This window comes from Etheostoma spectabile, chromosome 11 (genome assembly GCF_008692095.1).
Source record: "Etheostoma spectabile isolate EspeVRDwgs_2016 chromosome 11, UIUC_Espe_1.0, whole genome shotgun sequence".
Lineage (NCBI taxonomy): Eukaryota > Metazoa > Chordata > Actinopteri > Perciformes > Percidae > Etheostoma > Etheostoma spectabile.
In genome coordinates, this window is record NC_045743.1 from 3366113 (window position 1) to 3393929 (window position 27817).

A 27817-nucleotide genomic window follows, 5' to 3' on the forward strand; every position below is an offset into this window, starting at 1 on the left:
TGCAGAAAAGCAACATCAACACAATCCGTACTTACTTACTTTACTCTCTCTATCACTAGCTCTTTATCTTTCCTTTTCTCTAACACACATAAGCACTTTGTAGCACAAATGGCTAGTAAAACAGTGGGATACGGTCTACACATGTAAATGCATACGTGTATGACATTGTCATACATGTAACTGTATCAATAACATTTAATTTGTAAAGGAGCTTTGATAGAGGTCAGTGTAATGGAATGACCTTTACAGGTGGCTGATAGGTGATTAATAAGGAAATAATGAAAAAAGGAAAACGTATACATATATGGCATATTGTACTTTTCATTAAGATCCCCATAAGTAGTATACAGGTGTGCCTTTAATCTTCCTGGGGTTCTGAATATACTGTAGTAAAACAACAAAAACATACACTAAAAGTACAGACAACTTAAGACATAAAATCAATATGCAAACTAAATAGAATGAAGGAAACATGAGGAAGGAAATTAAGGATGAAATAGTAACAGACTAGCTGCCAGGTAAACATGAAAACAGAGAGAGAAAGACACCTAACATATATAAAGTGATACAGAAGCAAGCAGTCTAAACAGATAAACGTTAAATATATACAAAATAATACATGATCATGTTTCAAGAAACAAACATTTTCTCATTTTGTCTGTTTTTATTTAGTTAACATACTATAAACAATACATTATTGGACTATACTGTATGTCAAATCTGTTAATATAAAGCTTTAACAGTTTACTGTGCACTCTGAATCAACTACCTACTGGGGTTTTAGGATGACAGACATATGATGTCAAGAAGAAGAGGTGGGATTTGAACATTGCATCCAACCTTTTGGTAGTTAAATATTTTCAAGTATCAAAGCTCAATTTACTACCACAACCACCAGACTCAGGAGTGTATACAGTGAATTAACTTGGGAACCCATCTCTTATAGTAAGTACTATACTGTGGTGATCTTCATATATAGCTCAGTGGTCTCATGTTTCTTTGCTTATGCATGCTGGTTTTCTGGCTGTAACGATTTATGATTTTTACTTTTATTTTCAAACAGACAGGTGAAATGGCTGGTGAAAATATCACCTTGGACTCTGAAACCGAAAACTCTCCGAACCAGAGCTGTGATGTGTTTGTCTACCAAAGAGCTGCCGTAGTCCTCTTCCCAATTTTCTACTCTGTGGTTTTCATTATCAGTACAAGTGGAAACAGCTTGGTACTCTATGTCATCTGCCAGAGGAAACAGAAGTTCAACTCCACCTCAATCTATCTGGTCAACCTAGCATTGTCTGATACCCTGTTCACACTGGCACTGCCTGGCAGAATTATTTACTACATCCGTCACTTTGACTGGCCCTTTGGTGACATTCTCTGCAGACTGACAACACTTCTCTTCTTTGCAAATACGTATGCAGGTAATATCAGTGCTTCTGTTGCTAATACGCTACCATATATTTGAGTGTGTTTTAACATGAGTCTACACATGTTCAACCACATGTCCACATCAGGTTCAGTGAAGTTTATTTTTACACAGTTTGAAATATGTCAGCATTTACATAGACAGTTTACAAGACAGTTTAAGCATATGAGTTTATTAAAAATGCACCCAACGATCATAAAGTCCAAGTATATGAAGTATAAAAAGCTTGTTGACTATCTTTTTACCAAAAGTATCAGAATGGGACCAGGATGGTGAAACACATTCTGTAAAGTCATGAAGTCTATACGCCTAAATTAATTTGCCATTCTAGTCTGCATGCTTTAAGCATAAACCTTTACTGCATATCCATTATATTTCCACCAGGCATTGGCTTCATGACCTGTATCAGTCTGGATCGATACCTGGCCATGGTGCATCCACAAAGGCTACAGTGGTTGCGGAGTGTGAGTGTGGTTCGCAGGGTCTCCTGCCTGGTCTGGGCTCTGGTATCCCTGGAGGTAGCTCCTCTGATGTTCCGCAGCATGCTGCGTGAGCACCAGGGAAAACAAACTTGTATGGAGTACTTCAACTTTGACGGCTCCCGCTTCACCCCATATCTCCTGCTTCTGGCCTGTACCATCTCATTCTGCTGTCCACTCATCATCATCATGGGCTGCTACGCCAAGATCAACCTGAAGCTGCGAGCTGCAGCCAAGCAGAACTCTGTAACTGGTCGATCAAGGAGGAATCATAGGGCCAACACCATTATTCTCCTCATCCTCCTCACTTTTATCACTTGCTTTAGCCCTTACCACCTCAACGTTATGCAGTTTATGTCCAGAAAGATACACCATCAGGCAACCTGCGAAGAGCTGAGAGCCTTTAAGGTGTCCTTACAGGTAAGAACTGTGTTTCTTTGTTAGATTTGAAACATTCCCCATCAATTGTTACTATTCTCAATCCATCTTCTCCCTGCAGATCACAGTTTCTCTAATGAACTTCAACTGCTGCTTGGACCCAGTCATCTACTTCTTTGCCATTAAGACCTACAAGAAACGGGTGTTGAGCCTGTTTAAAGACTATCTGTATGCTTCCGGTGCCTCCTCCAAAATGACAGCTGAGAACAGCAGCAGCAACACCTGAGAGAAACCACAGCTGAGCTTACAGGATACACACAACCAGTGTCGCAGAGAAGACCTAGTTCACTCTGTTGAACTCAAAAAGGCCTATTTTAGTCTCTCTGTTCAGAAGTCTTTTACTTTTTGTGACAATTTTGCATGTATTTATGTTGTTATGTTCTTTAAAATGCAAAACAGAATCTTCACTTCTGTTTGAGAACACTGTATACAATTTATTGTTCCATATGTATTCGATTTTTCTTTTTAAATAATGGTGTAGCCTTTTTTGTTAACATGCCTGTGTGATACAGTAGTTTAATACAATAATGTAAAAATTAATTTTGGTGAATCAGTTTAATTGTGTATATGTGAAGGGTGACGTATATGGCCTCACCTATTGAGCTATGCTTTTTTGTTAACCCTTTTAAAAAAATGTTGTGATTAATGCAGTGAAATGGCAACCTTCACTTCCTCAATGTAGAGACACATGCGGACCAAGTAGCAAACATTTTCTAGAACGTGTATAAGTGGTTTTAATTAGTTTGTCATTGGACTAGGTAAATCTGTAATGTGTGCTTTCTTACTATTAAAAACATTGCTTATATGGTCCCCACAGTTTTACGTATTTTGCGAGAACTTTACATATGCCAAAATGACAAAACATGTTACAGATCTCTCATTCTTACCCACATCTGAGTTTTGTGTGGGAGTGCGTATAGAAAAATACCATCACCACTTCCTCAACCACCTTTCCTGCTCCCCCTCACAGACCTCATTCCAGCTGAGTCAAACATCTTGTTGTGGGTTGCTGTGTGTATGTGTGTGTGTGTGTGTGTGTGTGTGTGTGTTACAAATGTAAGCAGGTGCATGCTGCCTGTTTATAGTGCAGAGTGCCATATTTAAATTTAACCTTTAACATTTCCTGGGTTTTTGGAAAAGCTGCTATATGATTTTGGATAGAAAGTAATGTGCAAAAACTGTCATGAATTGGTTTATATGACTATTGATATGTTTGAATATTATTGTAAAATGGATCTATTTGTCAAACATAGAATAACAAGTAAACAAATTATATAAGTAGCTTATTAGGGGTCCCTGAAAGTCAGTTATTGAGTCAAGAAGTGACAATAATACCCCACTCACATTGCATGCAATTCATTTGATCCATTGTTAGTGTAAAACTATTGAATGGAGCAGCTTTAAAGCTATAGTTTCTGTCACCCCATGGGGAATACTATTGACAACAAAACGGTCAACACATCTACATGATACAAGCCTTTCGTGATCGCGCACCACCTCAAACCCACCTCTATGCAGTTGCTTGTAACCAAGGAGGACACAAAGGATTACAAAAACATGGTCGACTTTTTAGAAGTAGTTATCTTCGCTCGATTTTCTGTGCGTGAAAGTCACTGGGTGACACCATTTTCTAAACATAGCCATAATGAGAAATACTGAAGTTTTGTGGCACTGAAAGCCTTAATTAGCTTTGTATCTACTCATTTGGCAATGGCTTGGATATAACAGATGTTCATTAATATGAAAAAGTTACGCACTAAAGATTTGGCTTGAACTGTATATTGAGAAGTGATCCAAAGGCAGTAAGATTAAAGGATTTTATTGAGGATATGAGACACACACACACACACACCTGGCCAAAAATGTTAGTCCATAAAAAACAAAAGAAATTCCATGAAAGGGAGCAATGGTGGGCATTCACAGTAAAAGTGTCATTCAAGTACACTTGCACTGCAGCACCTGTATGTAGCAATGGAAGCTTGCTGTCTGGACGACTACACAACTTTGTTACAATGCAAAAAAACAACCATAACCCCACTTTGTGTCAGACTAATCAAACAATGTTTAATTACGCAAACACCCACAAACTGGTTTGATTTCCTTTCAAAAGACATCTTTAGTATGAATTGTTCTCTGAGCTGGACCTTAACAATAATTGAAATGTCACATTGTGTAGTTGCTACATACATAAAAAATGTTTTGAAAAATCACCCAATGGCAAAATGTTTTCTAGCACGAGGATTGGGTTTATCAATAAAACATTCTGTGCAGTTTAATAACATTATTGTAGCACTACAACTTTGATTGGCTTGCAGTATTGCAGGTGTTATGTAAGGGCTGACGCCCAACGAGATGTCCATTGTCAGGTATTAATGGACAACAGGGATGCGTGAACCGACTATGGACACCTCGAAGGGCATTAACCCGCTTGTACTATGGTCAATTGCCAAATAACATTTTTAAAACTGTTTATATTTTAGTTAGTTTTACAGTCAAAATCAACTGTTACCCTGGTTACACCGGAGAGTTTGACTAATACCTGGAACAATCATTCCCATCCTATAAAGTTCTTCTGCAATGTAAACGTTCACTCCTCCAGAAAATAGGAAGGACTTTAGATACAATTTGCCTCCCTTAGCAACAGGAGATGGTTATGGTCTGCTCAGCAACAAGCCAGAAAGCTAACGCCATGCTAGCAAGATCCAAAGTCAATAACATTCTGTACAGTTGGCGATCAGTAAAAATAATTTGACAGTATGTTGAACAAGACAATGTCACACATTGTCTTGTTGTTTGGGAATTAAGGACCCAAACGCATCAATTCGGCAGGCAGGCGAGAGTTTGGAGGATTTATTCACAAAAAAACACAAAAAGGGATCCAAAAAGGCTGAAACAAAGTCCAAAAAACAAAAAATCCAAAAGAAAACGAAAACAAAAAACTGGAGCACAGAGACACAGAAAAACTCACTGGGAAATAAAGATTGCAGGAAAGACTCCAAACGCTAGCACGCCGACAGGAACAAACACGCCAATGAACCAAACACAAGGATCTGAAAAGAGACAAGCGGAAGACTAAATACACTGGGTAATGAGGAAACACAAGGCAGGTGACACAAGGGCTGGGAAACAGGTGAACGACATTGGGCAATCACAGGGGCGGGAAAACACAGGAAGTCAAACTAGACGAGACATCGCAGAAAACCAGACTATCACAATAAAACAGAAAACAGAACACTAACAAGACAAGACTGAAAATACACAATCACAAGGAGACAAGACATAAAACCAAAATACCAGATAAGAATAGAACATAAAACAAAACAATATACCTGAATCATAACAGACAAGCTAGCTATCCAGCCATGTCATTGTCCCTAAAACAACATAAGGGCTTTTACAAACAATTTTTTCCGCAATGGGTAATGTTGCTTACGGCCGCAGCCTGAACAGTGAACGGGATGTAAGATAATGTTATTTGCTGTGAAACAAAGTGGTCCAGAGTGGGCAGTATAACTTACTTCTTTCAGCTTGTGTGTTAGCGCCATCCTGTGGTGTTCAGAGGACGAGTTGGAAATAACAGATCCACATTTCTTTTTTGTTTTAATGTAGCACATTCATTTGGAACAGTAAACAGTCAGTTTCACCGAAACTGTTTTTTATGGAGACCCTGCAGCCGAACAGAATCAAGTATTCCCCCACACCATAGTCTGGGTGAATACATAGGTCCTTGAGAGATGCATGTTTACCGTTCTATTCCAAAATTATCAACAACAGCCCTGGCAACTCCAAGCAATTTTTTTCTACCATACATGACATCCTCAAATGAAGCCACAGAAGACAGGTGCAACAAGTTCATCACTTTTTTCAGAAAATAAGTAGACACCATCCGCTCCCTGCTACCTATCTCCACACTGCCTGTCCCGACTGCTGACCCACAGCTAGGGATTTCTCTGCTGTTTTTATTTTTTTTGGGGGGGGATCTCACAGCGAGAAGTTTAGGATGTCATCAAAAAAGATGAAACCATCCACCTGTACCCTGGACCCCTTCCCCATAGCCCTGGTAAAATCCAACCTTCATGCCATAAGTCCCCTCATCATAAAGGTCATTAACCACTCCCTCCAGGCTGGCCATGTTCCATCAACACTGAAAACCGCTGTCATCAGTCCATTTCTCAAAAATGACCTGCTGATGATTGTAGACGTTGGCTCCTCATCTCTTCTCATCCTCCTGGACTTGACTGCAGCATTCAACACTGTGGACCACAGCATTCTCCCCCACCGTCTAAGTTTCACTATTGGTGTTTCTGACTCTGTCCATGAGTGGTTCTCATCCTACCTCACCAGGAGAACTGAGCACGTCACCTTGGGAGAGGCTAAATCCCTGACACACAACGTCACCTGTGGTGTCCCTCAAGGCTCAGTGCTCGGCCACAACTTGTTTATCCTCTACACACTCCCCTTGGGCCATGTCATCAACCGCCATGAAATTTCATTCCACTGCTATGCTGATGACACTCAACTCTACCTCAGGACAACTCTACCTTGGCTGCCCTGACATCATCCACTCTGACCACCTGCCCAGAGGGGGTACAGGCGTGGATGAAGCAAAACCTTCTGCAGCCAAACAGCTCCAAGACTGAAGCCAGTCGGCACTGCACACCAGTTTCGGTATTCTGAGGTTACCAGCATCACCTTGTCTGGCCAAAATATTCCACTCAACATCAGCCACTAACCTGGGTGTTAAAATGGACTTTCATCTGACCTTTGAGGCTCACATCAAACATATCTGCAAGGATTCCTTCTTCCACCTCAGGAACATCGCAAAACTGGATGCTTACGTGGTCTTAAAACCAACCTTTTTAGGAGAGCGTTTGATTGAACTCTTGCCTTTTTTCTTATTGTTTTTGTTTATTTAATTTATATTTTAATGCTATGTGTTTTTATTTTTTAGCACTTACCTATTTTATCAAGTAGTACTTTGGGATTTGTGTAAATATAAAGTGCATTTCAAATTAAATGAATTTTCACTATTATTATTACTTGCGTTGGACGGTTCACGCTTCACCGTCGTCGCCTCATCGGGCATTTTCCTTCTTTCATTTGCAGTACTCCGTGTGTGAACATGAACAAAGTCATGTGATTGGGGGCCGAGGGCATCGCTGAGGGCAAGATTGGGTGATATTTAGCGATTTGATTTAATTTCACTTTAAAAATTATTGGCGTATTATTGTAATAATGCAGCCACAACAGCAAAAAATTAAAAAATTAAAAAATTAAAATGTATGTTGCCTCTTTCACAATAAGCAATAAGGCAATAAGGGAAAATGGGCAGTTTCCCCCAATTGCACCTGACTGGAGGACAGAGATCGGGGTTGGGCTAAATGTGGGTAAACTGGTGTGAACAGACTGAATCAATTAACTCGGTAGGCAACCCAACGACGGTCCGGTTACACCGACTCGCGTAAAAGAGCCGCGTTGTCCCATCACTAGATCCGGCAGCACATTCAGCACAAGGAAAGGAAGAACGGGGAAAGCAAACGTCACACGTTGTAAACAATCTCCGGTCTCCGGGGTTAAAGTCGTGTGTTTTTCCCTGAGACACACACTCCTCCTTTTCCACCCACCTTGAACCACTCCTCAACCTGCGTACTGCAGTCAGGGCTACTCGTTGCCCGGGCGACAATAGCCCATACCTGTGCACATCCCTGCTTCTTACATGTCTGTGGAGACGCTGCAGACCGGTGCAGACTGTGACGGTGGGGCAGACAAAAGGCTGCTTTTCAAAGAAGAAACTTGAGAGGACATCCACGTTCATATTTGTGTGGGTTCATCTTCTATCTTTGTGATTTCTTTTGGATTTTGGAGTTAATTTGGATTAAGTTAATGGAGAACAAAATATTGACATACTGTCCAGTGCCCGATCACAACGTTCTAGGGGTGGCTGTGGCTCAGTGGGAGAGCGGTCGCCTGTCAGAAGGTTGGTGGTTTGATCCCTGGCCCTGCAGTCCCATGTTGAAGTGTCCTTGGGCAAGACACTGAACCCCAAGTTGCCCCTGGTGCCGCACCTTTGGAGTGAAAATGTGTGTGAATGTTTATCTGATGAGTGTCCAGCAGCCTCAGCTACAGTGTCTGAATGGTTCCTGTAGGCTACTATGTGAAAGCGCTTTGAGTAGTTGGTAAGACTAGAAAAGAACTATATAAAAACAGTCCTTTGTGTATGGAGAGGGATTCTTTTGTTTTGATGTCAGTACCTTTGGTGAACCAAGCGACCAGGCTAGTTTGGTCAGATAAACAATGCTGTAAACTCACAATCAGACAGTTACAAATACTGCTAATACAATGTTTCTGCTTTTATTTTCATTTACATTTTATTTCAGATGATCAAGACCATGGACTTGCAACCTTTAGTATCTGTTTATATTCCATTCAGTTAACTAGCTACAACTAGCAGTGTAAAAGAACATCTATAGGCTTTAACATTTGTCAGCAACAATTTCAATTGTTTTCATTCATTCATTTGCCTCTGACAGAGCAGTATAGACATTGCTGCCATCTTGTGACATCCAAGTCTTAGTGTACTCTAAACAGATGTCAAGTGCAAATCTTTGACCTAGTGTTCCTTGAGTCCTCGAGAAACCGTAAATGACTGAATGAATCTCCAGAGCTGCAGTACGTTTTTCTTGCCAGGAGAGTTCACTGTTAGTCTGAGAAGGGGTTCCTGGTTGTAGACGATAATGACTTTAAATGTTATGCATTTGGTGTGCCTAAAGGAAAAGGGAATATTTTCAGCCATTCGGTATTTTAAATGTATTTCAAATCATCCCCTTCAAAGTAGTTGTTGGGCTTATTATTCGAAGGGATATATACAACACCGCTACATTATTTCATAAACAGTTTTGAACAGATTATTGAGGCAAAGCAGAGCAACAGTAATGGCCTCTAGAGCAAGCCTGGTAAAGTGAAGGCAACATATTCAACACATCTGCTGTACATAGAGCTAGTTCCAACAGTTTGTACTACAACACATTGGATTTGAATGAAACTGTGAGGTTGTGCTGAATTTGCCTTTTAAAGGTATTTAAGGGTGTTCACATTAGTTTTGGGGGAACACCCTCAGGGCTCTATCTTGCACTCGGCGTAGACGGTAAGTAAAAACAAAGTCAAATATAAACACAATGCTTTAAAAATATATAAATTTTATATAATCTATAATTTGATGGTTGTAACAATGTAGAAGCAATCCAAAAAATGTATGAAAGCTGTGTTAATAAAAATTAGAACTGAATATTTTGAGGGTAAAAACAACCACAAACTTAAAGTAGTTTGAATCTATAGTTGACCATTCAGAGTCAATAAATTTGGAATGCAAGTACTATCAAAACAATCAGATACTGTGAAATGTCATCAGTTTGTGGTCTAATCTGAGTTCTGTTACCCCAATTTTTTTTCAGAAGAACAGCCACATAAGTTTCCTGTAAAAAATATTTCAACCCATTTTTAACCAGTTGTTGAAAAACCGCGGCCACTCCTGCTAAAACACAATAAACACTTAATTCATCACTGCAATTTTGTACCAATGGTACCACACATGGTAAAAAGGATTCTGTTACCTGGACAGTCTATAAACTGTATCCATTAATAACTTGAAAAGAGTATTTTTTATAATCATATTTTCATCTTAGATAGAGGCGCACTTTAAATAATTAGTTTAACATTAAATTAAATTTGATTAAACATCCTTATCCAGTCCCTGTCTTATCGACTGCAACTTAAATTACCCATGTTCAAAGAAGACAGGAATGAAATGCAGTTAAATCATAAAAGATCCATATAAAAGAACCTTTGAATAACAAACAATGCAATGTATGTAATGCAACATATAAATTACAGCATCCATGGCGGGAAAGAAACTATATTCAACAGACACGGCTCAAGAGTTTCTGTCTCATAACTTCCTTAATTATGCACAGGATGTAGATACCGCTGATATGTTTTAGGCGTTAATCTGCCAACGTTTCACAGCCTTCAGTTTCTGCACAATTGTTTTTTTTTATTAAATCACTTTATATCCTTATTTGAAAATAAGATGTGTAAAGATGCTGGAATGGACTTTGGTATTTAACCCTATTGTCTTCTATGAATAGCCAAGGCAAAATACCATTCTGTAGTCTGTCAGTGATGGTTGTCTGATGCCCAGTGAGTCAGACACACAAGGCAAGGCCAAGAGGAAGTTAAACTGCTTCCTCTGCCTCGCCACCGGACTTGTTTTGAACAAAAGAAGGTTGTGCTCATTAAACAACAGAATATGATTCTTGTTGATGTATTTCATTTGCATTCAGCTGCCTTTAACTATCAGCACAATGTCTCACATTCCCCATACAGAAACATTTTTAATTTACTCTTGTTGTCTTGATTGCAGTTGGAAAGGACAAGAAATCAATACTGGGCACTTTATGAACTTTTATCCGTTTAGCAGCGTGGTAAGACTTTTCCTGTGCTCTTAGTCTACAGTCCATACCATCAAGCATGTGACACTATGGACTCTCAATCTTTTGGGCCTCTCTCATATGAGTTCCTTGGAAAAAAATTTACATTTGCCTATATATATATATATTTTTTCTTTTTTTTTTTTTTTCTTTACACTTCTATAGTCTTAGTTATTTGAAAGAACAACAAAGAGAAATGTATGAATCTTTTTGTGTAATACATGTCTTATATATTTCTAAAAGTTCTAGATGTGTTGGTCTATAATTATAACGAAATTGAATATTATAGATTTTAAAATTTAAATAATATTTTAACTATGAAGCTTTTTGTGAAAATAAAAATAAAAATAAAAAACAAATGTATATATCATGATAAAATAAATGACTGGAATCTGAAAACCTATCCCGGACCACTGGGAGCGTGCTGGGGATCTCTAGGGGGAAACTACTTTCATAATCACCGTTAGGGTGGGAAATTTGCACCGGCCACCAGCCAATGGTGGTTTTTCAAAGTGGTGACTTTGCCATATAGGCCTATACCTGCCACAATAGAGGGTGGAGCGATTTTCAGCGGCAGTTGATGACAAACATAGCAAAGCTGAGGTACAGACGAAAGGAAAATTATTGGTTAAAAAATGTGGCGACATATCCCCAGCGTTAAGAGTCAACAGTAGCTATGAATGTACAAACTGCTGAGGGAAAAGTAAAGAAAAAGAGAAGGTACATTTCAAACAAGTGGTGCATTGATGACAAAGGGAAAACAAGAGAATGGTTAGCCTACCTTCCCGACGACCAGTCTATGCACTGGACTTACTGTCGAACCTATGAAGCGTCAGAAAATGCAAACAATTTGTATGTTAGAGGTACAACCAACCTTAAATTATAAGCAATTATAACAAAAGACCAGGAGTCAGGTCTCTTATCAAGTGCGCCGCCATACTGCTGGCGAAGGAGCAGAGTGTGGCAACAAAGGCTTTCATTTTTTTTCACGTCACTTTTTATTTGCCTATATTAATAAAACAAGTATTAATAATAAAAAAATGAGGTATTGAAGCAATTCAAAATATACTAGCGCTCTTTCTTTTGTATATTTGAATTACAGAAAAAGTGGCTGGTAAAAATATAAGTAACTGGTAAAATTGGGCATCTACCATTGTGGCTGCTGGGCAAAATTTCCCACCCTGATCACTGTTATGAGGCATTTTGCCTAGCTGAAGATATGCTTTAGTTGAAAACAGTTCAGAGAAGGGCGGGACAAATTCAGAGGTGTGAAAACCGCATTATACCATTTAGTAGACACACACATCCACAAAAGCATGTACTTAGCAACCCCTCATTCAAATATTGTGAGCAGTTAGGTCAAACTTTTCTTCATGTAATACATCAAGGCTTGACCACATCTTACATCTAAAATGGTTTCTGATCTCTCATTCCAACGCACATTTGTGTTTTGAAAGTATGCTGCTACTCCTACACTCTAAACCATAGCCTACTGTATAATTGAGGAGGCTTGTAGTGTTTGCTGAGCAGTTTTGACTCTGTGGAATCAATGTGCTCTAACCACAGGAAGTCTCAAGTGTTGATTCTTGGAAGAAATATTATCACTCACCTCTAATCAGTACAAATTACTCTATAACACAAGTGACTCTCAATGATTGAAAGCAAATGGTCATTAAATGTACATGTTGAGTGTTGTTCATCTTTTTTAAAAGTCATTCTGAGCTCAAAACAAAGGTGTTTCTGGAGCAAAGGTTCCAGAAGTTCCTCATTTTACTGTCACATGTTTGCATAGTCTAAAGGGAAATTGACCAGATACTGAAATAGAGTCTACTTTTAAAACAGAGGTATTAGAGAGACGTAATATGTAATTATTGTGTAACTTACACCAATAGCCTACAACAAGATAAGTATCTAACAAAAGCAACTCTGGGCACTTTCATCAGTGCAGCTGAAGTCACATCCTCCAAAGAGTACTCACATGGCATGCTTTATGAAACCTAGATTTTCCTTTCCAAAAATATATCACAGATGGCTCAACCCTCACATGTCTATCAATCACAAATACAATATTACACACTTCAGTGAAGTGTTACAGTAATTTTTGGGTGAAATCAGTATGTGTTTCAAAAGTGTCGTGAGAGATAGGACATTTTAAAGGTTAAGCAAAAGTGAGAGAGGTATGCACACCATGCACACATTGGCAGAAAGAGAGAGAGAGAGAGAGGAGAGGAGAGAGAGAGAGAGAGAGAGAGCTACAACAGGATATTTTGTCACTATGGTTACTTGCAGCATAGACGGATCTTGATTTCTGTATGTCATGCTGCTCTCATTCAGGACAGTATGGTTGAAGTGCTGCCGGGACAGCCCTTATATTTAAGTTAATCTTTGCACAAAGGGTGTCATAGCTTCTGGATCAATGTGACTTCAGCAAATCTGACGAAAAACATATTCCATTTGTGAGGTAAGTTTTCTTTCCAAAATGTATTTTTCAAGGTGTGAGTGAATCATTCATAGTGACATAGATAAGGTGAATTGTACGCGGATTATACATGTAACTGTGTCTGCTAGCAGATCAGCATGTAACAGATTTATGTTGTGAAAAATGTGTTGTATTCCAGAGTCAGATGTGTGTACTACATGCAAACGCTTGAAAACTAATAGCAAATCATCACAACTTTACAAACTGTAGGCTCTGTAATTAAAACATAATTAATATTGGATTGTGAATAAAACGTTGGTCTTCTATTTGGAAATGTACAGCTAAAGCCAGAGTCAAAGCAGTTCTCCACATTTGACACCCACAGTTAGAAGCAAACCACTTTCACAGTCAACAGTTTGAGTGTATTTTTTGTTTTCGAATTGCTAAATTTGATTTAAAAAAGGCATTTGGAAAATAGTGTCTGTTTGCCCCAAATGCCCTTTCACTTTAGGGAAATGGGCCAGGAAACACGGTTCTCCACTGCACCATGTGCTCGAGCAGATATTAGGGCTGATATTTTTGCTTAAACAATATGAATTTTCAAGTGCCTACCCTATTGAGGCAGAGCACCCTGGGAAAGCTGACACCCTTATAGATAAGGTCATCTCTCAAAACCAAGTTTATAGTTTTTTCGCGTGGTGAGTGTGAGAGTGCTGCAGCTGTATTCAGAATCACGTTAAAGCTGAGTTATTGTTCACAGACTTCCTTTGTTTCACTTTTAGGTACAAATGGCATTTTAAAAAAAACAGCTATGTCCTGTGAGTCAAATACATGAGTGGCTGAATGGGCTGGTAGTTTGTAAGTGAAGGAAAGTTACTGTCTCTCTAAATCCTTTATTGACATTTTCATGTGTAAACAGGTTGGAAATTTACTTAGAGGTATCTCAATTATGCTTTGTCGTTCAAATAAAAAGCTGTTTCTTCATATGCAAAACTAAAAACGTAGGCTTTTGCCCCATGATAAGTGCAAATTACTTCACAGCCCAGTTAGACAACAGAGCAAATCAGATCTGACCTAAACCTTCTACTTTGGTCTTAGGAAATGTGAATTGTGAAGACTTGGTTAGTGCAACTGAGGCAAAGGCAAAGTTTGGCATCTGCTGTGCATTGCTCAAAAATAACCACAAGGTGGCACCGCACACCACAAGAAAAACATTTCTACTTCACAGGACAGTTTCTCTCGTTAGGCTGAGAGTTCGACAAAACAAGTTTTAGTTAGCTGCTGAGGGTACAAGAAATACAAATAAAGTCATGTCAGCCTTGTGCATTCATTTAGTCTTCATGAGAGCCTTCAACATATGGTAAAATCATAAAAATAATGTTTTTTAATGATTTATTACACTTCAAAAAAACATCTCTTTTGCAACAGGCATATATTGTCATTTTTATTTTCTTTGCTGACACAGCCCGTAGGTGCGAGGAGTAATGACAAATACTGTAACTTGTTTCGTTTCCTTTTGAAAACAGTCTATTGCCATGGATTTACTAGACACACAAGTTTCATTTCTACAAAGGCTAAGTGCTTCATTGCTTTTTTTGCAAATGGACACGTTTGACTTTGTTTCATTTAAACACACATTTTCTGTACGTTTTTAAGATCAGAGGAAAAAGTAAAAAAGAAAAGAAGATGCACAATGTTAAAAAATCACCAAATCCTTAACACATTTCAATTTCCTTTTTGCAGATACTGGTTCCTAATATATCAAGATGGATTCTATTCCTGTACCTGAGACTTTCACCTTCCCATCCACCAACAATGAATCTAATAAGAGTACCTGTGACACTCTATATGCCCACAGGGCCTATGCCAGGGTCCTCATGCCTCTTTTTTATTGCATTGTGTTCTTGGTGGGGCTGCTCGGAAACTGCCTCGCCCTCCATGTAATCCGTCCCAATCTGAAAAAGATCAACTCCACTACCTTATACTCTTTAAACCTGGTCATCTCTGACATCCTCTTCACCCTCTCTCTGCCTGCGAGGATTGTCTACTATGCTCTGGGCTTCCACTGGCCTCTGGGCGAGGTGCTGTGCAAGATTTGGGGCCTCACCTTTTATATCAACACCTACGCGGGGGTCAGTTTCATGACCTGTCTCAGTATAGACCGTTTCATCGCCGTGGTCCTGCCTCTGCGCTTTGGCCGATTCAGGAAGGTCAGTAACGTGCGCTACATTTGTGTTGGTGTGTGGCTGCTGGTCCTGGCACAGACCCTCCCCCTTGTGGGCATGCCCATGACCAACATGGAACCTGATGGCTACATCACCTGTGTGGAATACCCCCACTTTGAGACGGTCAACCACATTGCCAGTATGTTGATTGGTGCCGTCTTCCTTGGTTACATCGTGCCTTTGGTGACCATCCTTGTGTGTTACTCTGTCTTATGCTCCAAACTCCACTCCACAGCCAAGAGCAACCATTTGACAGATAAGTCTGGCCGGAGTCGCAAGGCCATCGGTGTGATCTGCTGCGTATCCCTAGTGTTTATTATCTGTTTCAGCCCCTATCACATTGATTTCCTGCAGTACATGATCCGCAAGCTGGTGTCCAGCCCTGATTGCGCTGATCTCACGGCCTTTCAGGTGTCACTGCACATCACTGTGTGTCTGATGAACTTCAACTCCTGTTTGGATCCTTTTATCTACTTCTTTGCCTGCAAGGGCTACAAGAGGAAACTTTGGAAGCTGCTGAAGCTACAGGTCAGCATGTCCTTCTCCAGTGCAGTGAGGACGTCACCTGAATGCTCCTCCAAGGATGTCATGGATGGCAACAAGATCAAACTTAACAGTTACATGTTAGAAGATACAACCAACGAGAGACTTACAGACAAGAAATTTCACAGAGAAGAGTAAATGAGTAAAATGAACTGAGGCACCAAGAGTTACACAAGATGAGAGGACTTTTACTTTTTACTTTTTTATGGGCCTACTTTACTCAAGACCGGTCAAATTGTGTCCCAAACAAACCGTTTTGAACATTGAAATGGACTCATCTATGCATCGGGGACTTTAAGCAGCTACACAACCTCCAAAGCCATAGAAATACAGTTAATTGTTTATATTTTTACCATATTACATAAGAAAAGGTTTGTAAAAGAGCATCAACAAAATTACTCAGAATCTCAAGAAGGAAAATCGAGGATGTCCTGTGTTTACATATTTCCTAGGAAAGCCGAGTTTACTGTAGCAAGGAAATAAAGGATACCTTTACATAAAGCATGCTTGTCTCCTGCCCATAGACTGAGCATGTTGGAAGTGGACAGTTGAGTTGACATACATTCCTACTCGCATTCAAATTTCTATGGACTTGAAAAAAGCTAAGCTGATGTACAGTATGTGAAGTGTGAAGCTGTATGGTCACCTGAAAAAACTTTTTGAAAGCACCATAACATAATATACGCAACCAGACAATGACCTCACATCTGATGCCATCGTCACAGAGTTACTTTTATGATGTTAACGTAGACAGATATGAGTTTCATTCCGAAACGAAATCAGACTCACAATCTCAGGTTTTTTGCCTCAAGTTTCAGTTCAGCACATAGTTGTAATGTCTGAACTGTCTACTCAGTATTTCAATTGCCTGCTAACTGAATTAACCTTCATATGTTGGAAAGTACCACATATTTATCTGTCTGTAAAGAATTTCTTTGTGATAAAAGTGGGTGTGGTCTATGATGTCATTTAAATAAGGGCCCCTGTTGAGTTTTCTTGTAAACATAAAGAATTATGTTTACATTGAGTGTTATTCATCATGATGCAATATATGTATCCTTGAGGTCTAACCAATGTGTGTATATCATTCCTCATTAAACAATTTAAAAAAGTAAGTATTTTGAATCCAGCATTGGTCACATCCATGTTTACTAGCTTGTGTTCTTCTTCTTTCCTGTCTTTGCTGGTGCATTGCTTCATATCTTGACATGTTACCACACCCTGTTGATGTTTGCAATTGTGGGATGACAGACTGAGAGAGACTTATCTCTACAATATCGCTACGCAACTAAAGTATGGTTAAGATGTGGTAATGTTAGGTAATGGATTTGGCAAACTATGGTTTAGGTTTAGGTTCAGTTTTGGTTGGGGTAAGCCAAAGTATGTGGTTTTCAATAGACAACTTGTTGATCTGCAGCAGAATGCTAACTGGTCTCTAGCATGCTAGCCTGATGAGTTACAAGTCTTTTCAACACCCCAGCATTGCTTCACACTGAGCAATAGTGCATTAAAGGCCACACTGCTTCCTGCACTGTCACTACATTTTGCAACTGATGCCCTGCAGAATCATGCAATGATGGTATGGCACCCCACCGTGCCTACAGCACCTGCAAGTTTATAGGATGGTTAAAAAGTGGGATGTACGGAAAAATCCCTAACACATACATCTGCATGGAGCATGTGGGAGTGTGTGTACCCATGATCTAAGTCTGAATGTCTTTAGAAAAAACTCTCTTCATGTTCTATTTGTATTGTTGGCTTTCAAATGTTTGTAGTGCATGTAGTGATTCTGCTGTGATTGATCCTAAATAGCAGGAGTTGATTGTATTGTTTTTTTCTTTCCTTAATGAATGTGAAAATCAAATGTGCAATGATATAGTTTATTATTGTGTTGCTGATTTATGTTAATGCCTTAACGTGCTCTTTTTGAAGTTAAACAGGAACAGGAACAGGCTTGCTCTCAGTTCTTGATTTTGAACATATTGCTTTTAGGTTCATTGCAGGTGCAAGTACAATAGTCAGCATAACATGAATTATGATACTGTAAGGTTGGTTGGTTTGTCTGAGAGACAAAATAACATCGTAAAGATTTCTTGTTTTATTTTTTCAAAGCCATGTAGAATATGTTATCTCTGCTGCAAACACAATGCAAAGCATTAGGGAAAGAACAGCAAGTAAAACAGAAACAATACTCATCTCTACCATTCTTCATATGTGTGATCACAGTTATTCATCTGGAAAGCCTTAACAGCAGATGGCCCAGAAACAAGACACAGGTTAAGATAGAGCCAGGCAACAACAAGCGTGCGCACACACACACACACACACACATGCGCACACACACTTTCTGTTGAAAGTTGCGTAAAAAACTAAGATGTACTATTCATGGCTATCAAGTGTAACACTCTACAGAGTGTTTTTAGATGTTTGTTTGCATCTCTACATATGGTTTTATTTTTTTTATTTTTTATTATATTTCACTGAAACATGTCTCTTGCTGATAGTCTAGCCACTTGTAATGAACACTGTATTTCACACACATAATTACCATCTGCTTCACGCTCCCTTTTCTTCTATCGTCTGATTTCTTTTGGGGATTAGAGGAAAGTGTTTGTTTTAAAGGGATGGGCTTGAAGCATCATATCATTTAGCACAACATTGCAGTTATAAAAGTGTTCAGATACATTCAGATAACAGTAATGTGATAATCTGATTATGTCAATAGCGTTAGTGTATTGTCCAGAAAATACATTTAGTATCTCTGCAGTTTACATTTGGATAACTCTCTATGCATTTTGCTTCACTTTAAATCCCTCTCCATTTGAAAAATGTGATTTCCTTATTGTTACTTATCTCTGTTCTTCACTGTGCAGAACGATGTATGTGCAGAGTTTGACACTAGAGGTTTTAACACTCATGTAATGAGGTGGAAAGGTTTCTCTGCTCACTTAAAACTGATTTTAAGGCATGTCTGCATACACAGGATTTTGTAACATCCCAGCTCGTTTGGAAGTGAATCATGGTGCAACATGAAACCTACCCTGAGGATAGACTTTTCAATGAAATGTATCAACAATATTTTCACATTATAGATTTTTCAACAAGGGAAGAGTGGATGTAATTTTTAACACTTTAACAGAACTTAGACTTTTTTGTGAAAAAGCCATATCACACACTACTGTTTAAAGAAGAGTATTTTGTATAGTTCTTTAGAATGTCTGGCGGGGGGTCTTTAACTTTTGAATTGCACTGTTGCAGCTAACTACAGTTACCAACTCAGTGATGGAGAGAAAGAAAAGGACATAAAAAATTGAATTTGGACAGCTGGTAAAAAGGGAAAATACCAGCAGAACAATACATAAAATGATCATGAAGATACAATTTGATGCTATTTTGCACTGTAAAAGAGAACACTTGTTTTGTAGCTTAAAGGTCTGTTAAGTTACTTTTGGCATTAATTGCTGTTAACATATTATCTAATACATTATATTATAATAGCCTACAATTACTTGCAGACATGAGAAATTGATTATTCCAACACATACTCAATTATTGTATATATATATATATAATATATATATATATATAATATTATATATATTGCTACCCAAACGTCTGACAATTTTGTAGTGATTATTTCTGGCCTCTAGAGGACAGTGTAAAACAGGGTTAGGAGGTGACAGCAAAGGAACTCAAACAGGCTTTTCACCGGCACCGTATAGCAGATCTTAATATGACATGTGTAACAAGAATATCAATTCATCTTTGTTTGTTTAAAGAATGGCGTATGGAGTATGAAATACAATGATTTAAGATAAGTACGAAAAGACAATTTATGTTGCAGGTGAATAATAAGGACAAAGGATTTATCCAGTATCAAATAAGGAAGTCATTTCATTTGCCTAAAACCTCTATTGCCACGCCTGTTCTCTAAAATCACGCCTTCCCCCCTTCACTCATTGATACTGCTTTCAAGATTTGGAAAAATAGAGGCATTGTTACTTTAGCAGACTTAAATGTCAATAACACGTTTGCCACCTTCATCCAGTTGAAGGAGAAGTTCACTCTTCCACCCACACACTTTTTTCGCTACCTCCAGATTAGAAATTACATCCGGACAAATGTACCACATTTTGAATTAATGCCAGCCCTTATTGAACTTTATACTCTATAGAATCAGCCCCCTGAGTCACTCGATTTGTTGATCTGTTTACAGCATTTAAGCCAACTTCCACACAGAATTTAAAGGAGGCATGGGAAAGGGACCTGGGTGTGACGATTACAGATGAAAACTGGTTTTCTCATCTTAAAGACATTACAAATGTTCTGTAATGTCTAGACACCAGCTAATTCAATCCATAGACTTCACTACTCCTGTTCTGATCTACATTCTTTCTATCCTTTTGTCTCCCCAACCTATCCAAAATGTAAGTCTGCAGAGGGAACCCTGGCTCACCTCTTTGGGTCTTGTCCCAAGCTTAACAGATATTGGTCAGACGTCTCTGCCTGCCTCTCAAATGTTTATGACTGTGATAATATATCAGATCCCGTGTACTGTGGTTTTTGGCAGGACCAGTCATCTTAAAATGTTGCACCATGCACATGGTAAGACTGTTCAACATGGCATGATTATTGCCAAACAGAATATTTCAACATTGTGGAAAAGTGAGAATTTTCCTTCTCTTAAGACCTGGCCAGCAGAGATATCCAACTTGCTGCATATGGAGAAAGTACAATACAATGTACTGTATGTCTCAACTCTGTAACCTTTGACGAAATGAGGCAACCATTTATGTCTTACCTATCAAGAATGTCTTAAAATGCTTGATTTTCACTTGGTGACTGTGTCAACTGGTTTTTTCGTTTCTTGGAAGAACAACCCCTTTTTTTTTTTTTTTTTATTTTTTTACTTCTTCCATTTGAACCGGTGTTGTGTTTCTTGTTTGTTAAACAGAAAAGCTATAAATAAAATATTTTAAAATTTTTATTGTGGAGGAGCACCTAGTGAAGCATCCACATGACAAGTATCAAAGAGAGGAAAACATCACACAGACTGTTGTCATAACAACATATTGCAATGAACACAAAGTACCATCTGGTATGAGATTTTTAAGACACATCGAGAGGACAAGCCGATAGATAATTATTTCCCGGTAACAAGAATTAGACCGAATGAGCATCTTTCATACGAGGACTGTGATAACAAAATATAATGTAGTAAGCATGGAAATAAGTTCAGCATCAAATTGCATCATCAAAAAAAAACTTTTGACGAAAAGATACAACCTTTTATGGAGGCCAAATAAACAGTGGAGAGCAGTCCACAAAGACCGAAATGATGAAAGTCGTGGGAAGGCGTGGTAAACTAAATATGTCATAAGATCTAAATGTGGGAATGGAAAGTACCAGTTAAGAGGGTATGAAGTTTTGATTGCACAATGTTGAGCCAAATGTACCAATTCATAATTGTTACCTGCTCACACACATATAAATCACACACATTAATCTGTATTCAATCTGGGTTCAGACTGACCTTGATCTTTTCACCTGAAGTATGCGCTTTGCATCCATTAAGTCGACGTGGTGTAAAACCATCTCACAGCATCAGCGTGAAGTGTCTATTACCACCGTCTTATTTCCTGTTTATATGGCAACTGCCTCAACATCCTGTTTTTAATTACTTCTCTCCAGCAGCAGATGCTTCTCACAGCAACCTGCTGTGGATTACTCCCCTGAGAACTAATGTGCTGTGACAGACCCCACTTTTCCAATCAATAACTCGCCCTAAATCTGCCATCTCTCTGCCTGCCAAACACACTCCTACTTCTAATGGCACATCATTTTCTTTAAGGGGGTGTAATTGCAGACTGTGGAAAGCTGTAGCCCTTTGTGTTCCAACTACGTAGATACTGTAAAGGAATCTAAAAGTACAGAAACTACAGCACGCGGGCGACACAGGAAGTGATGGGGGCTTTACACTGTGTTCAGTCTCGCCACCGTTTCCATCACATTACCCTTTGAGAAAGCATTCACTTCCCTGTTTTGGCTGCATGCTCAGATAAAATTGCTGTACGGCTTCATAAACCTGTTGGCGCAAGCTTGTCAAGATGGTGTGATTTCTGTGGTAAGTGCAGTCTTTTATTGTTCAGGCAAGGCTACCGGATCTGTTTGACCTTTAAGATGGACGTGAAAAAGTAATTTTGGACAACATATTTTATAGTCACTTGCTGTGTGTGTGTGTGTGTGTGTGTTGTTTTTGGAGTTTCGGGACAAACTTAATTTAAATCACTAAACTTATTTATTTTATTAGCCAGCTTCGCATTAATTGGTTTTCTGATTTTAAAGTGGTCATCCAAAATTTGCACAGACAGTAAAGTACTAAAATGCTTTGATGTCAAACACAGAAGTCACATGATTTCTTATCAAGACACAGCATCAATTTCTCAGGGATACTGAGGATTCACTTCCACATCCTTACCCTCACCATAGATTACGTCATTCCATTTGTTATACAGTGTAATGTGTATATGATTATTTATTTGCTTGTTTATTCAGTTTTTAATTAATTACATATCTAGACAAGTATGGCCTTTTGCCTCTGTCTTTACAGTGCAGCTGCACAGCTTTTAAAAATAAGTATTCAAATTATCAAGCAGCAAGTTCTGCAAACTGTGAAACACAGACATGTACATATATAGAAGCAGCCTGATATAATTCAACCCCCAGTGTTTTATTTAACACAGAACTTTTCACTGTACTTCAAATCACATGGAGTTTATATTTTCTGTTGTTTTTCTCAGACTTCAGAACTTGAGTGGACTAATGAGGAATAACGTCTACATAATGTTCAAAAGTAAGTTGCCTTGCTCCTTGGACCATTTCAACCTCAAGGATTATGTTATATTCTGTTAAATGTTCACCTTTTCTGTGGCCGATAGTAAATTACAGAAGAACCTATCTTAGATTTAATCAATTTCATACTTACTGTACGTAGAGACACCACATATGACCAACATCTCCCTTTTTTTTAAGACTTTGCTAGAAGCACATGACCTCTCAACATGAGTGAATTAACAAGAGTTCAACTCCCATCATTAAAACAAATGGCTTTGAAGAGCAATAGAAATAAACACCACTGTATTGCTGAGTTTCAGAATGAAGCTGGATCTAAACTTCTCCAACATGTCTGTGGAGTCTGGTGCTGTTAAGCCAGAGCAGGGACCGGTGGAGTACCGCATGGCAGGCCTGATCTTCTACGGCTTCGTCTTCATCATAGGAGTCATAGTCAATGTCACTGCTTTATGGGTGTTTTCTCTCACGACCAAGAAGAAGAACTCTGTCACCATCTACATGATAAACGTGGCGGTGGTGGACCTCACTTTCATCCTGCTGCTTCCATTTAGAATGGTCTACCACCACCAGGACTATTGGCCCTTTGGAGACATTTTCTGCCGAATCAGTGCAGCTCTCACCATCTTCTATCCCTGCATGGCTCTGTGGCTGTTTGCTCTGATCAGTGCTGACCGCTACATGGCCATCGTTCAGCCAAAGCACAGCAAGGAGCTGAGGAATGTCCCAAAGGCCGTGGTGGCAAGTTTGGGGGTGTGGCTCATGACCATGGGCAGCACCGTACCCCTGCTCTTCTCTGAGGATGATCCCGATCGCATCTCCAACTTCACCACCTGCATCAAGATGCAAGACATCATCTACATGCGCCATGACAACCCCGTCAACTTTGTGCGGCTCATTTTCTTCTTCCTGGTTCCCATATGTATAATGATTGGCTGCTATATTGTCATTGTGGATAATCTGATCCACGGCCGCACCTCTAAACTCAAACCTAAAGTGAAGCAAAAGTCCATCCGGATTATCATCACACTGATTGTCCAATTGTTGGTGTGTTTTGTGCCTTTCCATGTGTGTCTAGTACTTCGTTTGGTGGGGACAGGCAAAGATGGAGGGTTTAGCACATGGGCGGTCTTCACCACATTCCTGATGAACCTGAGCACAGTGTTAGATATCATTCTGTTCTACATTGTCTCCAAGCAGTTCCAGGACAGGGTGATCAGCGTAATTTTGTACAGGAACTATTTGCGAAGTGTGAGACGGAAGAGCAGGCACACTCACACAGGCAGCATCCGATCAATGAGCAACCTGACCAGCGCAATATATGAAATAACAAACTTTCATGTCAAACAGCGCACTGATATGTGCTGTGCACGCTTTGGATCACAATGTAACACTGAATGCTTCAATGTGCACATGGTTCATTATCAAAAGGATCTAAACTTGCAATTAATTTCTAAGGTGTAATTTACACTCACAGTATGGGAGTGCTGCTGTTGTGGCAAAAACATCTGTGTTCAGAGCTGATTGACTCACCCATGAGACTTGAGATGTTTTTGTGTGCATCTTTGCTTTGGCAGACAAAGCACGAGTATGTGTTGCTCAGGTGTAATACATGCAGGCGAAAATACAGCTCAGAATCATTCAAAACATAGCCCACAGTATTGCAGTTTGTTGTTGTGCACATTGAAACTCTTCTCAGCCATGTCAACCAACACCTAAAAAGGGCCTGACTGCCTCCACGGGGGGCGGGGGGGGTGAACCAACAGGAAACAATGGTGGGTTCTGGAAGGCTGCTTCTTTTGTTTGGTTGCTGCACCACTTTTGCAACTTTGCCGCTGTAGCACCTCAACTTCATCACGGCTTAGATAAAAGCAGTGATGCTGCATGATGTCGTGCACATGCAAATAATTAGTTTGCTTGACTGGTGCCACTTCACTGTGTCATTTTTGGGAAGTCTAAGTTTGATCCAACCACTTGATACCAGACATCGTTTCACCACTCATCACAATCATCCTAAAGGTTGCTGTAAACTTATTGACCAGGTGATGGCAGCATGGCACAGCTAGACCACATCTGCCAAACAGTGGCAACAGTGCCTTTTTTACTTTTAAAGTGGATGGTGAAAGATTTTTGATTCGCTGCTCTATACTTTTTCTCTTTCTGCATTTTATCACATTTCAACTGGCTTTATAAAATGTAAATGTAAATGGACTGTTCTTATATAGCGCTTTTCTAGTCTTAATGACTACTCAAAGCGCTTTTTACAGTACAAGAACCATTCACCATTCACACACATTCATGCACCGTGGCCGAGGCTGCCGTACAAGGTGCCACCCGCTCATCAGATAAACACATTTACACTCCGATGGCGCAGCACCGGGGGTACCTCAGGGTTCAGTGTCTTGCCCAAGGACACTTCAACAGAGCCACAAACGTCCACAAATATTTCAAATGTTTTTATCTTGTGAAATAACCATTCCACCTCATCACAGAAAAGTTAACGACACAGCTTCAAGAGTCAGGCTAAAGTGTGTTTATGGTCCAATGCAAATCATATTGATCAGATGTTAAATGATTCAGCCACTTGAAGTGCATTTACAGTAACATCCTCAAGAGATGTCAGTGAGGGTATTTACTAGATTTAAAGCAACCTTAACCTTAAGAAAGAAAAGCCTCAGCTAAACATGGAGACTTAAATGTCCGTTATTGCTGGGACTATAAGCACCACAATGCTAGATCCTGCAAATGATCCCCAATATATTCCTCAAATGACAGACAAGTGATTTGTTAGAAGGTACTGAATGTTTGACACTTCTATTTCTGTAAGGATACTGTTTCATTTAAATGAAGGACAGAAACTCAGGATTGAAATGGATGGTTTTGATAGGTGTGCTGCACAAACATCACCCAAGCTAAAAAATTGATTCGGTATTGCCAATTGTTAAAATAATCAATTAACTAAAGTTACTGTGTCCGTCAGCCCGACACAGTCTTAACTGGGATAGACAGTAAGTCAGTGTGGCCTCAGTAACTATGTAATGTGTTATACAATTAGACAGTCAATGTGCCTTGTGGTGTAACCACATGTACCATAGCAATTCTTAGAATGATTATCATACGACTGATCAATTGCAAACAGAACTAAATAGATTGCTTTCTGCATTTTGCAATTTTGCAAATGCAATTCTTAAAACGATTCTGGTTTTCTCTTCCCAAGCCCAGTAAAATTCTCGCTGAGATTAGCACATGTGATACGGTGGTAAAAGGTGAGACAGCACAGGGAGTCCATATGGTTTTTGGTTGGTTTGTACAGTGTTCATGGGTCAAAAAGTGGCCAGACCGTAGGATATAGACAGGCTAGATTTACACCATGTTTAATAAAAGGAGGCAGACTACAAGATTTCCATCTCACAGAAATTCTGGAACCGCAGTTGATCACATGATGATAGGTTTATTGGCCTGTGGACTACAAGTGGATTTATAACCAAGAGGTCAAAGATCAAATGAAACACCAGAGGGTCATCTATCTGTCCCACCTGTTAGACATCAAAGAAAAACCAGCCATGCTGCTCACAGCAACTGGCATTTAAAACAATTAAGTTTCCTGTCAAGTCCCTGTGATGAATTATCCGGAAGCTTTACCCGCTGTAATTCTAAATCTTCCCAACAAGTGCCTTTGTTGTAGAGAAATTAATGAAAACAAGATTGTCTTTCATAGGAGCTGATCTAACAGCGCGACAGCCAGCTGCTCTTCTTTGGGAATAAAACAGTCAGCATTAAACACAGCTCGCACAAAATACTTTTTTTTTATCTACCACTCGTGTGGAAAACAAATCAGGCGGCGAGCGCAGTGGCCATCTGTTTTGTTATTTGATATGTGTGAATACATGTTGTAATGACTTTGTTTGTGAATCACTCTGCGCGGCAGAACACACGAGAGCTCTCGAAGTGCTGGAGTGTTCAAAGCTAATCATATAATTGGACACAATAGTCGATGACAAATGGAGACGCTTGGAGCCAGCCAGCTGGGGAAGCAAATATGTAATCATTGTAAAATCATATCATTTTTGCATATCTGAAGACAGCTCAATAGAGTTTGCGTGTCAGCACACTATCAAATGATGATCAGAGACAGTGTTGCTGTATTTGTTTTTCCGAATGGGGCTTTGTTGGACCACTAATCTTTATCATGATTAAAAATGTTTCTCAAGAGTTTGTGTCTTGTGACATGTTCAGTCGTGTCCCATGCTATTTTGAATGTTGACAAAGATTTTGTGCAAATGACCCCTCTGAATATGAAAAAATATAACAGTGAACAGCCTGCAACAGGGGTAGCCTACTTCTGCCGTTGCCAGGAGCAGGGGCGTCGGACTGAGAGGGGTAAGGGTATCCGATCGAGTACAGGGCCCTCATGTGAGGAAGGTCCACTGGGATGCTAGAATAAATAGGCGTGGACAAGGGGAGGGCCCATTACTTTGTGCTACGCCCCTCAGGAGCTATGTGTAAAAATTGTGGAATAGCTCCACTACTATAAAAAAAAATTGAATAAAAAGATAGCTTAAAGTAATGAATTAATGATTAAAACAGTTTGTGAAAAATGAGTGAGTTAGTAAAGTTTATTATCCGTCTGGTTATGTGTATGTTTGTTATTGTTATGTTTGTCCAAAGCTAATCTCGAATGCTACTCCACAAGTCAGCATAAAATCTTTTGTGCAAATTTGACTGCATGCTCAAGGACTTCTCGTTCTTGTGGAGATTTACATTTTCTGAAGAACCTATTTTCCTGACTGCCTGGTTTTACACCACCACTGACTGCTGGCTCCTCATTGCTCCTAACAGGCCGCTAGGGGCTGCAGGTGCTCAACTGCTTCAGTAACAAGAGTGCGTTTTGGCAATCGGTTAAACTGAAAACAAGACTTACATCGTCTGTTGTAGGCCACATGTTGCCCTTT

General features: G+C 39.4%; 3 protein-coding genes and 1 long non-coding RNA gene across 6 annotated transcripts in view; 3 read left to right on the top strand and 1 right to left on the bottom strand.

Moving 5' to 3' along the window:
* LOC116698128 (uncharacterized) overlaps positions 1-21741 on the bottom strand; it is a 28521-nt gene extending 6780 nt beyond the window's left edge. Inside the window, exons 1-2 of the long non-coding RNA XR_004334127.1 lie at positions 21550-21741; positions 11611-11651 (exon numbers count right to left, since the gene is read on the bottom strand). This is a non-coding gene — a long non-coding RNA (uncharacterized LOC116698128). The remainder of the gene's footprint in view (positions 1-11610; positions 11652-21549) is intronic.
* Positions 887-2964, top strand: si:ch211-184m13.4 (G-protein coupled receptor 183). Its single transcript, XM_032529906.1, has 3 exons — positions 887-1421; positions 1811-2325; positions 2405-2964. Exons 1-3 carry the CDS (start codon positions 1037-1039, stop codon positions 2567-2569), a joined length of 1065 nt encoding a protein of 354 aa, XP_032385797.1. The 5' UTR covers positions 887-1036; the 3' UTR covers positions 2570-2964.
* On the top strand, positions 13114-16610 carry gpr183a (G protein-coupled receptor 183a). Its single transcript, XM_032529905.1, has 2 exons — positions 13114-13290; positions 14992-16610. Exon 2 carries the CDS (start codon positions 15015-15017, stop codon positions 16152-16154), a length of 1140 nt encoding a protein of 379 aa, XP_032385796.1. The 5' UTR covers positions 13114-13290; positions 14992-15014; the 3' UTR covers positions 16155-16610.
* gpr18 (G protein-coupled receptor 18) lies at positions 13211-27077 on the top strand. Of its 3 annotated transcripts, none has more exons than XM_032529903.1 (3): positions 13211-13290; positions 22817-22869; positions 23171-27077. In XM_032529903.1, the coding sequence occupies exon 3, from the start codon at positions 23172-23174 to the stop codon at positions 24327-24329; it is 1158 nt and encodes a 385-aa protein (XP_032385794.1). In that variant the 5' UTR covers positions 13211-13290; positions 22817-22869; position 23171; the 3' UTR covers positions 24330-27077. The 3 variants fall into 3 exon arrangements, with proteins under 3 accessions (XP_032385794.1, XP_032385795.1, XP_032385793.1); XM_032529904.1 differs by lacking the exon at positions 13211-13290 and adding an exon at positions 21440-22140 and having other exon boundaries at positions 23165-27077; XM_032529902.1 differs by lacking the exon at positions 13211-13290 and adding an exon at positions 21445-22140.
* Positions 27078-27817: the final 740 nt, after the last annotated feature.

Coding starts and splice junctions, on each gene's coding strand:
- si:ch211-184m13.4 (XM_032529906.1), top strand. CDS start 1,037: ATGATTTTTACTTTTATTTTCAAACAGACAGGTGAAATGGCTGGTGAA. Junction 1,422..1,810: donor CTTTGCAAATACGTATGCAG/GTAATATCAGTG, acceptor TATTTCCACCAG/GCATTGGCTTCATGACCTGT. Junction 2,326..2,404: donor CCTTTAAGGTGTCCTTACAG/GTAAGAACTGTG, acceptor TTCTCCCTGCAG/ATCACAGTTTCTCTAATGAA.
- gpr183a (XM_032529905.1), top strand. CDS start 15,015: ATGGATTCTATTCCTGTACCTGAGACTTTCACCTTCCCATCCACCAAC.
- gpr18 (XM_032529903.1), top strand. CDS start 23,172: ATGAAGCTGGATCTAAACTTCTCCAACATGTCTGTGGAGTCTGGTGCT.